The sequence below is a fragment of the Podarcis pityusensis genome, assembly GCF_964106645.2.
Source record: "Podarcis pityusensis genome assembly, chromosome: 2".
NCBI classification, from domain to species: domain Eukaryota; kingdom Metazoa; phylum Chordata; class Lepidosauria; order Squamata; family Lacertidae; genus Podarcis; species Podarcis pityusensis.
In genome coordinates this window covers 81687322-81700802 of record NC_138029.1, presented here as the reverse complement: position 1 = coordinate 81700802, position 13481 = coordinate 81687322, and the positions used below count along the sequence as shown (strand labels likewise).

Sequence of the window (13481 nt, the reverse complement as noted above, 5' to 3'; positions counted from 1 at the left end):
CTGCGCAGAGAGGGGGAGAAATTGTTTTTCTTGTTCTCCCCCTCTAAAACAAGGTGCATCCTATGGTCGGGTGCGTCCTATAGAGCGAAAAATATTGTAATCGAGGTCTACAAGATTATTCACATTGTGGAGAAAGTGGATAGAGAGGTGTTTCTCTCTCTCTTTTCTAATCCTAGAACTGGGGGCATCCAGTGCTGAAAGATTCAAGACAGACGAAAGGAAGTTGCAGCACGTAGTTAACTTACTCTTACAAGATGTAGTGACAGCCACTAATTTGAATGGCTCTAAAGGAAGATTAGGCAAAGTCATGGAGGATACGTTTGCCTATCTTATACCCCCAGTGTTAGAAGCAGTCTACCGCTGAATGCCAGTTCCTGGGAATCATGAATGAGAAGTGTGGAACCTGCTTGCCAGCTTCCCAGAAGAACCTGGTGGGCCACTGTGAGAACAGCAGGCCGGACTAGACAGGCTTTTGATGGGACCCGACAGGGTTCTGTTCTTAACTGTCTGCCTACAACCTCTGTGTCTCTGCCTCTTTGTGTCTCTGTCTCATGCTAGGATCCTAGCATGCAGGGGTGGGAAGGCTGCAACCCTTTGTTTCCCCTTGTGGTCCTGATCCAGTTAGAGGCTCCCGTCCCTGCAGCTGCATTTTAAAAAGTCCCCATTTTGTGGTACCTTTGCTTCAATGCAGATTACTGTGGAGGGCAAAGAGCTGAAGCCCCTGTAGACCCCTGTGGCGGCGTTCCTATGTGTACTGGAGGCATGCTGACAATTTGTGAAAGAACACCCAACCTCCAAGGACACTCTGCTGCCATGCAGTGACCAGGAAGCACCCTCCCCTCCTTTTTAGGGTAGTTGGGGTTGCCAGCCTGCTGGAAAGCAAAGCCAAGGCCTACAACAGCCCTGTCCTCTTCCATGTGGGGCCCAGAGGCATTCTGGGAAAAGGAATAGGGCAGGGCCAAGTTAATCATAATACAAAATGGGGCAGAGGGCCTTCAGCAGGCATAAAAGAAAGGGGCAGGGGGTGTCATCATTATCATTACCATTATTTATTCAATTTATATACTGCCCTATACCTGGAGGTCTTGATTTACTGAGCCCCCACCCAAGTGTATTCTATTAGCCCCAACCACCACAGTCAGTGACCAGGTAAGGTGGGAGGGATAGTCAGGCAGCATCTGGAGACCCACAGATTTTCTGTTGTGTTTAGTCGTTTAGTCGTGTCCGGCTCTTCGTGACCCCATGGACCAGAGCACGCCAGGCACTCCTGTCTTCCACTGCCTCCTGCAGTTCGGTCAAACTCATGTTGGTAGCTTCGAGAACACCATCCAACCATCTCGTAATCTGTCGTTCCCTTTCCCTTGTGCCCTCCATCTTTCCCAACACCTGCTCTAAAGAATGCCTTTAAAAAATAAATAAATTCACAAAATGGTGCAGGCAAAGTGAAGAAGCACTATCATGGTCTTATTTGGACTCAGCACTAAACCATGGGTTAGCATCAAAAGAATAAACCTTTGCCTTGCGTGCTCCCCCTCCTTTCTCATTCTCTCCATAGCTGTAAGGAGAAATTCGGAAATTTTCACTTCAGCTTGCTTTGTCATCCAAACTATGGTGAAATGTAGTGATGGCTTGTTGAAGCAAACTAACTTCAAACCATAGTTTTCATCTAACCATAGTTAAGATTCACCACAGTTTAGCATGTCCATAAATAGAACCATAAACTAGGTAATCCAAAATGGAAGTAGAAACTTCTAATCTCCTCAAGCTGTACCATTGGAGTGGGAGGAATATGTGATCCCAAGGTTTGTGGAGATTTGTTCTCACAATGCTAAGCCATGGTTTAGTGTTAGATCTGAATGAAGCTAGTATCTACCATCCAGTTGGTGTCCTTTCCTCTTGTGCAGCCACAAACTACATTGTACCAACTCCCCTCTCCTGTGGTGATTAAGACAAAACATGAATCAAATAGACTTAGTTCCTGGAATACCTCTTTAGCTAAAATGGCATCAAGGTTAGTAGTACAGTGGTACCTCGGGTTAAGAACTTAATCCTTGCCTGCTGTGCCCTATACCACCCCCGAATTTGTGGGGGTGGGGGCACTAGGCACAAAGCCCTTCTGTGGGATTTCGGCACTCCTGGACGCCATCTCTGATTCGCGCCACTAGCTGCAAGAACTTCAAAAGAAACAATTTGGATGAAGGAATGCACATATTTCGAGGAAGGAGGGGGAGCAAAGACTGCTAACAGAAGAGATCTCTGATAAAACAAGACGAGTCGGAGGAACAAGCATAGGAGAAGATACGCCAAGACTCAGTATGGCAAAGGGGCTGATGGGGGAGGGGAAAAAAAACTTTCCTTTCTTTCTTTTATGTGATTAAACAAGAATCCCCCCCCCCTCACAAGTCAGGAATGTCGATTTAAGGACTTCAGCTGTGGATATTGGCTGTGTGGAGATAAACTTTCGAACCAAAGCATGTTTTAAGAAGAGCGTGGCATGTATAAGGGCTTTGGAATGACACAGTTCAAAATGCCGTCGCCATATTGGGAAGTTCTGTTGGAGGACTTAAGTCTGAGAGGAGAAATAGAGAAATAGAGCTATTTTTATATTGTGGATGAAACTCCTCAGAGGGACTTAAGATCGACAGTTCTGTAATTAATGATGGAAAGAGCGATGTTATCTATGAAGGCGATGTTATATGGAAACCATCTCGATTTGAGGATTGGAAGAACGGAAAATTCACACAGGATTATTATTGGTGTTTATCGGCTTAAGGAGACTATCAGAAGAGATCATAAACAAAAAAGAGAAAATATATGAACAAGATGTGATGTGGAAACAGCAAGATAAGACTGGATAGAATTATGAACTCTGTTTGGACTGATTTGGACTGAATTGGACATTAACGCAGTAGCAAGAAGATGATCAGAATCCCCCTTCGGATCTTGAAATATGGGTCCCCTCAACAAAATTTAAAATTCGGCTTTGTAATTCGGAATTTATGTGATGTGATTTAATTTGATTTGATTGGCCGGTTAATAAAAATTATTTTTTTAAAAAAAGAACTTAATTCGTTCTGGAGGTCTGTTCTTAACCTTAATTAGTTCTTAACCTGAATCACCACTTTAGCTAATGGGGCCTCCTCCTGCTGCTGCGCCGCCGGAGCATGATTTCTGTTCTCATCCTGAAGCAAAGTTCTTAACCCGAGGTAATATTTCTGGGTTAAGGTAACCTGAAGCGTATGTAACCTGAAGCGTATGTAACCTGAGGTACCACTGTACCAGGTTGCTCTACCAGAAAGGCAGTGGGGGTGGATAGGAACCAATCCTTGCTATATTATGTCCCTGTGTACTGGGTTACATGGAAATAATTTTCTGTTGTCCAGAAGAGCACATAACACTTGTATAGACGGCAAGAAAATAACAACATTCTGGGACTGCTCTTTCTTTCTCCTGCACTGAGACATGCTGAATATGTTCAGAGCTGGATTTAATAATCATATTTGTATTCTGTCCTTTCTCCAAGGAATTCAGATCAGCAACAACAACAGTAAGGCAGGCAAGATTGAGAGAAAGGGAGAGGGAGAGAGAGGGAGAGAGGGAGACTTGCCCAAGGCTATCCAGTGAGCCCAGGGCCATTCTACACATTACGCGGCAGCAAATTCAGGTTTGTGATGTTAGGTGTAGGCGTTAACAGGGAGCTGTAGCCACTCTTGGCTGCCTTTTATATGCATATCTGCACAGTACCTTCATTTTCCAAACATACTTTGTCCCCTTCATTTTAAGTCTTAGGTCTATGCCTAAGAATTTAACAGAAGAGGCATCTCTGAATAGAAAGTTGAAGCTGGTCTCCCCCTGTGCCAGCCCAGCTCCTTAGCCATTGACACCAGACATGGAGAACAAAGGAATTCTGGAAAGTCATGCCAGAATTATGATGCCTTTCTTGTGGAGACTGGCTTTTCCCATTTTTGCAACTCTGTTTACACTGCAGCCCTCCAGATGTTGTTGGACTCCAACTCCCATCATTCCCAACCAGCATGGCCAATGGAAAGGGATGATGGGAGTTGTAGTCCAACAACATCTGGAGAGTTAAAGGCTGGCCACCCCTCTGATAAAGCACCTCATACTGTGATGGTGCTATAAGTCTGCAATCGTATCCACAGTTACCTGGGAACAAACCTCATTGAGCTGAGTGGAACTTAGTTCCAAGTCAACCTGCATAGGATTGGGCAGTTAAGGTGAAGACCTACGCACATTTACTTGGGAGTAAGGGCTTTTCTTTAAAGCACCTGGAAAGTGTGGATGAAAGGAAAATGTGGATAAGCGCCAAGTCTCACAGACCTGAGTGAAACTTCCTTCTATGTGGACATACATAGGATTGCACTGTGCATGAAATTGAACCGCAGTATCATGGGAAGAAATCAGCCATTGGCTTTGGCCCCGGTGGCTATAAAATACCTAGTTATGTTCACTTAATATATTTCTTTGTGTCATGGGAAAGATTAATTCAGGAGCTGACAATGTATTTAGCACCAAGGGCCCATATTAGAAATATATCACGGACTAGATGGTGTCAGCTAATCTGAATCTTTGACTCAATACATTAGCAACCCAGTTTGCAAATTGAAGACCATGGTTGACAGGTAATGGACATATTTCTTCAGCGATAGCCTTTGTGCCAATTACACATTGCTGAACTAGCCAGAAGTTAACTGTCTTCAAAAGCCAGCATATTTTCCAGAACTCTGCTTTTCTGACTTTCAGAAACCATGTAGTACTGGCAACCTTTAGCCTTTGTGAGAACGCAAACATTAATTGAGTCCATCTGTAGCTGAGGGGCAGCATGTTCAAGTAAGAAAGTGAAAAGATCAGTCACAACAGATACTTTTGGCTATATTTAAAGGTGAAGTAGCTTCATTCCAAACTTGAGTTCTAGGCCATTTTCCACTTGTGTCAAATAAACCTTTTGCATGATGCTTTCCAGCAAGCAATATGCTACACTGCAGCTGTGTGTAATGATACCCCAGAGGACTTCATCCCAGTTGCAAAATGCCTTCAGGTTTGAAGGGGACAAAAGTCCAGTGTTCCTCAAACTTGGGTCTCCAGCTGTTGTTAGACTACAGCTCCCATCAGCCCTAGCTAGCAAGACCAGTGGTCAGGGATGATGGGAGTTGTAGTCCAACAAGAACTGGAGACCCAAGTTTGAGGAACACTGGATCCCTTCCCACCATTTCCCCTCTAATACTATTCCTGCATGCACACTCATAACTGCATTTTAGCCTTCCTAGTATTTTAGCGTTCCAGACTCATGCTTACCTGGCCTACTTGGGTCTGGTAAAATGCATGGAAAAAGAAGTAGGAGGGAAGAAGAGTTTATGGGGAAAGTGACTGGTGTTTAAACAAATGTTTGAGAGATGCACAAATTGCACGTTCCAGCTACATTCAAACCAGTGTGTGATTAAATGGTGCCAGGAAAATGCTTAACAGTTTGAGAGAAAACGAAAAACACAGGTTTGCTCAAGATTCTTCTGAACACAGGCATTTATCCCGCTATGCATCTTCTAGACTTGATGTGCACATAAGCTTTTGAGATGTCTGCATTGCACATGAGCTGGGTGAAAGTGGAATGAAAATCAGCGCTCGCGTTATTGCAGCTAAATTAATCTTTGTCGTGCCAAGCAACCTGCTTCACCAGATGTTCCTGATGTTGGCTGAAAAGTGTGCTTGAAAGCGTTTTTCAGAAATTGGCAGGGTGGGATCCACGTGGCAGGCTGGTGCACAGCACTCCAGTGCTTCTACTGAGAGCAACATGAAGGTTGATCTGCAGGTGCAACTAAGGAGAAAAAGTCCTTGGAAAATACCACAAGGTGTCAATTGACTGTAAAGAGCACAAAGATTTGAGTTAACTTGGAAGACAACAATTGTTGGCTTAAACAATGGCATTGCCTGTAATTAAAACTTATTTAGCATGGAAAGAAAATAGATAGGTGGTTTAATACTTGGCCTATCACGAAAGTTCTCTACCACCCCACTTTTAAATGTTGTTTGTTTGCCAACTTTATATATGAAACGCACAAAGATGATAAACTGGTTGCCTTTGGCCCTACACTTGCAGATCAAACTATATAAATGTTTAAGCCAACGTATTTTACCACTGCCATTTGTTCATATGTCAATGGCCCTAATTATGCCAGTGGTGTTAGGAGACCCCTGTGATTCATCACGGGTTACCCAATGAGAAGATCAATAGTAGCCGACATTATTGAGCTTTCCCGAGAATGCACAACCACAGGGGGTATATTGGTTGTGATCTAGATGCACTTTTGGATCACAAACCCAGTGGTGAAGCCTACCCTGAGCCTGATGTGTATGGAGTGTCCCCTTAGAATACTCCTCTGTCTTCAGTGTTCCTCTGCCACACAGAGGGGTGCTATGTCAGCTGCGCAGGAGTCCCTTGGTAGACAACCCTGTGTGCAGTGGGCTCCCACGGGGTAGAATGGGTTGCTCAGTTTCAAGTGAGTTAGAGGGGGGCAGGACCCATGGGCGCCTTTTACAACCACTCCTTAGCTGCTTCTTCGAGAACAGCATTATTTGGCTAAAACTGGAGGGAATCGGGGAGAGCATGGGTTGCGGGTGTCATTAAGGTAAGGTTACCAGATGTCCCCGTTTCCCAGGGACAGTCCCCGGATTTACAAATCAGTCCCCTGACAAAATCCATCTATTTAGTAGAAAGTAGAATAGTGTCCCCGGATTCATTGAAAAAAATCTGGTAATTTTACATTAAGGTCACCCCCACTCTTGTCATAATTTGAACACTAACATCACATAAAGTTGGGATGGGGGAATTAGCAGCCATTTTATGTTGCGTTATTGTATTACCATATTTACTCGAATCTAATGCTCATCTTTGTTGGCCAAAATACGTTGCGAAAATTAAGGCGCACATTAGATCCAATGGCACATTGACATTTGCCAGCAAATACTTTGTTTTGTTTCAAGGTTCTGAAAATTGAGGTGCGCATTATATCTGATGGCGCATTAGGCTCGAGTAAATGCGGTACTTTGAAAACTGGTCCTTGCTTTCCTCCCACTGTGCATGACGTGCTTCAGACGTGTGTTGCGCTGAATATTACACTAACTCTTTGGTGTGTTGCTTTTGTTTCTAGAAACCTCAGATTCCACAGGGATAAACCCTGAGAAGGAGAAATGTATTCTAAATGACAGGGGTAAATAATGCGTGTAAAGTATTGTTGGCTAAATCAATATTGGACAGTAAGGTTAACAAGGAAAATATATATAAATATATGTTGCAATTGAATTTCATGATAGTAATTCTAAGTGTGTTTGCTCTGGGCATGTGCTTTGGCTTTAATAAATGAAAGATATACATGTATAATCAAGATTTTTTCCCCCAGTAGTAATTTCTGGGTTGTTCAAACTGATGATGATTATTGTTATTAATTAAATTGGCTTGCTGTCCTTTATCCGAAGATCACAGGGCAGTTCACAACATAAAAATACAAAATACGTAAGACAAAATCCAAGAAAAACTCATAACCCCTTCCCATTTTATGTAATATAAAATCCAAAGTTTTCTAGGGATGTGTTTAGGAAACAATCTAGACACCACTGCAATTAATAGTTGTTGTTCAAGAGCTGGTTGACCCCATTTATCTCACTGGGGCATGCACAGGAAAACTGTGTCCCTGATCTCTAAAGTACTAACTACAGTGGGGCACAGCCTTTTACGTCACATTTGTGTTGGCATTTTTAAACATTTGCATAGGCTTCAGTAAGTTTCTACCTTTAAGTGGCGACTCTGTATTAATGTTAACCCACGCCCATGATTTTTCTTGGTACGGCTGCTGGGTTTGTTTTGTGGAGCTTCTGAGTTTGCAGATCTGTGCAGTGGAAATAATATTTAAGATGCCTGCTCCACTCAGCTGAGCTGTTCCACCCTCTTAATGCTCTTGCTCCCTCCCTTTGTCCCTCATTGTGCACATTTAAAGCCAGAAGGCAGGGCGGGACCAGGCATGCAGTTGCAGTTAACGTTGCATCGTGGAAATACAGAGTGCAGTGATCACCTGCACACTCTTGGCTCTTCTGTTCTAAAACCTCCTTTTTTAAAAAGTAAAATTTTGGGTACAATCAGCGCTGCACCCATGGACCCTGCCTTGACCTCTACACATTCAGAGATGCTGTTTTCACAGAGCCTACATGTGCACACCCATATGTCTGATGGCTCAGGTATGCATGACCCAGGACCCTGGGAAATGAAAGGTGCACGCACGTAGTTTCTGTGCAAAGGGTGCCTTTGAGCATGTGGAGGGCAACGCTGGGACTGCTCATTTGGACCCAAATAACATATATGGGGTTATTAGGCTAGGAAGAGAGAAGAAGCCCTTTTTGTTCTACTGCTAGAGCAGGCGTTTAACTGCCTTATAGTAGATGCACACAAAACTCACATAGTTAAGGGTAGAAGGAAGGCTAAGGAGGGGAGAAGGGAGAAACAACTAAATACAGAAACACAGGATGGTAGAGTTGGAAGGGACCACAAGGATCATCAAGTCCATCCCCCTTCAATGCAGATATATTTTGCCCAATGTGGGGCTCGAACACATTACTCTGAGATTAAGCATCTCGTGCTCTACTGACTGAGTTATCCTCTGGTTGTCATAGAGAAGTCCTGTGGTATTTCTGTAGGAATCATTTGGTTGCTTGAATAATGTTTTAATTATTATATTCACATAAGTAGCTAATGACAAGCCTGATTTAATTTTAAAGGCTAGAAGATATTAAAATTTCTGGGTTATATCCATTGTTGCATGAGCAGGCAGAATTTCTCCTTCCTCTCCTCTCACTGCATCTCACCAGTTGTTCTCCAGAGGTTCCTCACAACCCTTCAGAGCACTTTTGGGATATGCACAGGAGAAGAGGAAGGGGAAATTCCAATTTTCAGGTGGAATTCTTCTCCATTTATACAAGGACACTATTAAATGCCACCCTAAAATTTCTTCTCTTGCCCTGCAAGTTTTTAATAAGGATTAATTTTTCTAAAAAGAAAAATAAGTGGGCTACAAGCAATAGAAGCCTTCACAATGGTAATAATAATTGTAATAAAAAATAATTGCTGCAGGAAATGATGATTATATATTATAGTAGATGAAGCCCAAAGCAAACATAATTGTGCCAGTTACATTTGAATCACTGTAGTCACAGTAACAACAATGATAACTGATGAACATTAATTTGAACACATAATTTTAATCCTCCTCTGTTGGTTTTTAATTCTCTAGGTCCTACATTCTTCCTTGCCTGCTTCAGCATTGCTGCAGGATTAGCCTTCTATATGTATTGCTGTAACTCAGGTAAAATACTCTTGGGGTTTTTTTCTTTCTGAGAGGAAAGGTTTAGTAGTTGTCTTGTTAGCCTGTTTATCTTGGCATAAAACATGTTTTGGAAGTGTTCTTGCATCAGGATCATGAAAGAACACACCAGAAAAGGCTGATGTGTGGGGCCCCAGCTATATAAATCATGGCTACACATTTTGGCAAGACTGACAAGTTCTTCATAAGCTGCCTGGAAGTCAGAAATATAAACTGGGTGAGGAACATATGACTCTTGTCATATGCCTTGACACTACATGTGTCATTCACTGCAGTCTCCAGTGTGGTGTCATGGGATCAGTTTCAGTTGATGTAGCCTGATGGTGTCTACAAGGTGCCTACAGCAACACAGCCAACAGATGACACTTACCCATCCTGGCTTGCTGAGGGGGTATGGCTGGGAGGGATCCAGGATGTGGTCAACACATCTTTGTGGCCCTGGACATTTTGAAAGAGGTGACAATTTCTGAAAAAGTCCATCTAGGACTCACACAGGTTTGCCAGAACAAGTACCCCCACCCTTTGCGGGGCTGGGGAAGTGATCAAGAGGTTTGTGGCACAACTGTTGCAAGTATTCTGGAATGAAACCAATTATCTTGATCCATTCCAGTCTGGATTCAGATTTGGTTATGGGGACTGAATCGGCCTTGCTTTCCCTGATGACTGATCATTATTGAGAGAGAGGCCCTGTTCTTCTTATTTAATCTTTCACTGTACATACATACATGCATGCATGCATACATTTAGTGGATTTCCTTTTACCTGAATCTCAAGGTGATTTACAAACGTATTTAAAAGCTGATTTGCATTGGCTCTGATCCTAACTCTCGGATTATTTTCAGATAGTTACATTCAGTGATTGTCTTCCATGCCCCCAAAAGTTGTGCTGCTGTGCCATCTTGTCCCTAATGCTATGTAACACCTACATGAAAGCTATTTGGGGGAGGGTGTCACAGGTGATGACACTCAGCTCTACCCCTCTGTAACAGCTGAATAAGTTGAGGCTGTGCAGGTCTTGGACCAGTCAGTGAGGGAATGGATGAGAGTTAATAAACTGAAGCAGAAATGATGCTAAGTAGTGGTTCAACCAAGTGGACATATCCTAAGGATCACTACATTGGTGATCAGTGCTAGATAGAATTGAGCTCCTCTAGTAGCTGAGTAAGTTCTTTCATGCAAAAGCCCCGGTCCTGGTCCCCCCCCTTATTATTTTTCAGCAACCGAATCTTGGGAGGTGAGTGTGTGTGTTAGTTTTTGTCTATTGTTGGGTGGATGGGAGTCACAGAAACCCTTGTTGATCTACTTCAGATTACACAGAGATCAACCAGCAATTTCCAATCCATTTCTTTCTGCCTCTGCTCTACCGTGTGTGGCCTTGTAAACAGAAGTGTTTCTTTTTTGTTTAACCCTGTGACCCACTTATTATTTTGACTTTTTTTTTTTGCAGTGATTCCTTAATCCTATATTGCTAGTCTTGGGAAGCTTTCTGTATGAGTTTGGTAATATGGAAAACGAGGCAAGACCAGTGGGAAAGATATTCCATAGTACAAAATCATCAGGCTGATATAAAACATTTGGAAAACTTTTTATTATCCCTACAATTTGGTTGTCAAAGCTGCAGAGTTGATTTATAGCTAATTGTAGACTTCAGCAGAAGCAGTGATTTGAATGAATATTTTATTCATGACAAAAATAATCAGTCACTCAAAATTAGGTGAAGAGCTCTTCTTTTTACAAATCACAATTTCTTCTGTGACATAATTTGCAAGTCATAGAATAGAGCAATTCTCCTTGGCCAAAATTCCGGCAAGTTTTTTTTGTGTGTGTGTCAAATATCATTTGTGGAAACAAAACCCATTATGGCTGCAAATCTGACTCACTTCACCTTTTTTCTCATTTCCATCCCCTACCCGTGTTCATGTTTCATTCTAGATTCAAAAGTCCTAGGAGGAGCCAAGAAGATACTGGGGTTTTCTCCAATCATCATAGGAAGACACGTTAGGAATATTTGTATGTTGTACATGGAAGACGCACCAAGAAACAAATAAGCATAAACTGGCTCACCAGTCTAGCATGAAATTTTCCTGCCGGCGGAAGGGCTACATTGTCAAAAGACATGCTATTTTCTTATACCAAAGATATAACTAACCTGTGGCTTCAGCAGTGTATATTTGCTGCTTCCAAGGGCTTTCAAAGGGTCAGCTATATATGCCTTTTACTTGTGGGAGTGGATGTTTTTATTTTTGTACAAGCTTAAACTATTTATCACTTGAATTTAAAAAAATAATAATTTTTAATGCAAGCTTTTAAACATGTGCCCTAAGTCATTGCAAAGTCTTAAAAGTCCTCCCATGTTGTGTATTTGTATTCTGTTCTGGTCTAGAGGCCTACCAAAAAGTGATTCCCTCTCCAAGATGGACAGAGAGCTTTTGCTCAGTGTTTGAACCCTAATACCTGCTGGCGGGGGGCGGGCGGTCTTTATCCAGAGAGCTATGAAATCCACATAGAAGGCCTCTGCATTTCCCTATTTCACAGAGAACAAACAAGGATTTCACTGAATATCAGTGTAAACTTTCTGTTACTGCTGGTTAAAGTTTCCTCAGAAGACATCGTGCTTGGTGTATCAGTTAATCCATTAGCAATGGTGGGAGATCCTCTGTGCAAATAGTAAACTCAGGTGGCTTCAGACAAGGGAACTTTAAAAAAAAATGCTAACTTTAGAGCAACACTTGAAACAAATTAACCCCAAACCTTTTTAAGATATAGAGGTTGTCTTCTTCTTCTTCTTCTTCTTCTTCTTCTTCTTCGTTTTAAATGGTAGACTGCATGTTCTTTCTGTACTTCGTATGCAAGAATTCAAAAAACAAACGCCTGTCTCTTTGTTTGCTAGTCCATCTGTGCAATATTTACTGCCTATCCTAGGCCAGATTCCAGGTGCCCTGTTTAAGGTAGGAGGGGAGGGGGAAGAAATTTAGCAGGGTCAAAAATCCTGACCTGCAGATGTTCAAGGTTTGAGGAGGGTGGATTGCGCATTTTAAGAGCTTTTGTTTTTGTACCTCATGATACCTATAACAGTGTTACTAGTAAGACCAAAACAACATCATCAACAACCACCACAACCCTAAACCAAAGCCACCCCCCATGCTTTTTTGAAGCTGAGTGGGACCCAAATTAATTGGTGGCTCTGGAATGTGTACCTATTCTATAGCACCATTTCATTGTTTGTGAAAACTCATATAAAACCAGTGAGCTGGCCAGAAATAGAAAGATTATTAAAGCATAACTTGTGGTCTGAAACGTGTGTGTGTATACGTACATGCAAATATTCTCTCATCCTCCCTAAATGATTCCCTGCAAGGTTCCACCTTCTTTGTGTAGGTTTCTAAGGACTGTTTTCGTTCAACTTCCAGAAGGGTAGTTACCTTAGTCTGTTGAAACAAAAGCAGTAAGAGGTATTGTGGCACGTTAACAGGTTTATTTATGGCTTAAGCTTTTTTGGGACTAGAACCCACTTCATGATTGGATGAAATGGATTCTAGTCTATGATACCTTGTGCCTTAATAAATTCATTTTTTTCTTTAATGTGCCACAATAATAGAATTGTAGACACCTCATTTTTCCCCCCTTTGCTAAGGGCCGGATTGTGACACAATGTGAACATGTTTAGGCATGTGGGTGCTTCCCCCCCCCCCCAACCCTTTTCCTCTGACACAAACTGGCTAATCTTTACTATGGTTTAAGCATACAGTACAGCCTAATTTCATAAGCAACACTTTGAAGTTTCCCTGTTTCAATAAACCATCGTTTTGAATGAAAGTGGAAGCTTCTGGTTTCCTCATGGGTATGCAAGGGAAGCTGATGAGTCTGAGACTCATTAATGTAATTATTGAGGCCATAAAATGTGGGAAGTTGGAGAATGACCATAGGAAGCTCTGGTGCTGTGGGATTAGGCTTTTCATTCTGTTTGTATAAATTAAATCAGAACACCATTCATAGGTGCAAAAAAACTTTTTACTTACCAATTTTCACTATTGTTCGGCAGACCTTAAAGTTAAAATGACATCATCAAGGTTATGATGGATGGATGGGTTTGTTTGC

The 13481-nt window shown here is 42.2% G+C and overlaps 1 protein-coding gene across 4 annotated transcripts in view; it reads left to right on the top strand.

The window, feature by feature from the left end:
* The window catches only part of CARD19 (caspase recruitment domain family member 19), a 34171-nt gene extending 21491 nt beyond the window's left edge, over positions 1–12680 (top strand). For 3 of the 4 annotated variants that reach the window (XM_080996851.1, XM_080996852.1, XM_080996854.1), the window contains exons 4-6: positions 7164–7223; positions 9294–9365; positions 11316–11694. In XM_080996851.1, coding sequence (XP_080852977.1) covers positions 7164–7223; positions 9294–9365; positions 11316–11431 — 248 coding nt within the window. In that variant the 3' untranslated portion in view covers positions 11432–11694. Of the gene's footprint in view, positions 1–7163; positions 7224–9293; positions 9366–11315 lie in introns of all 4 variants that reach the window. The other variant, XM_080996853.1, reaches the window with a different exon arrangement.
* Positions 12681–13481: the final 801 nt, after the last annotated feature.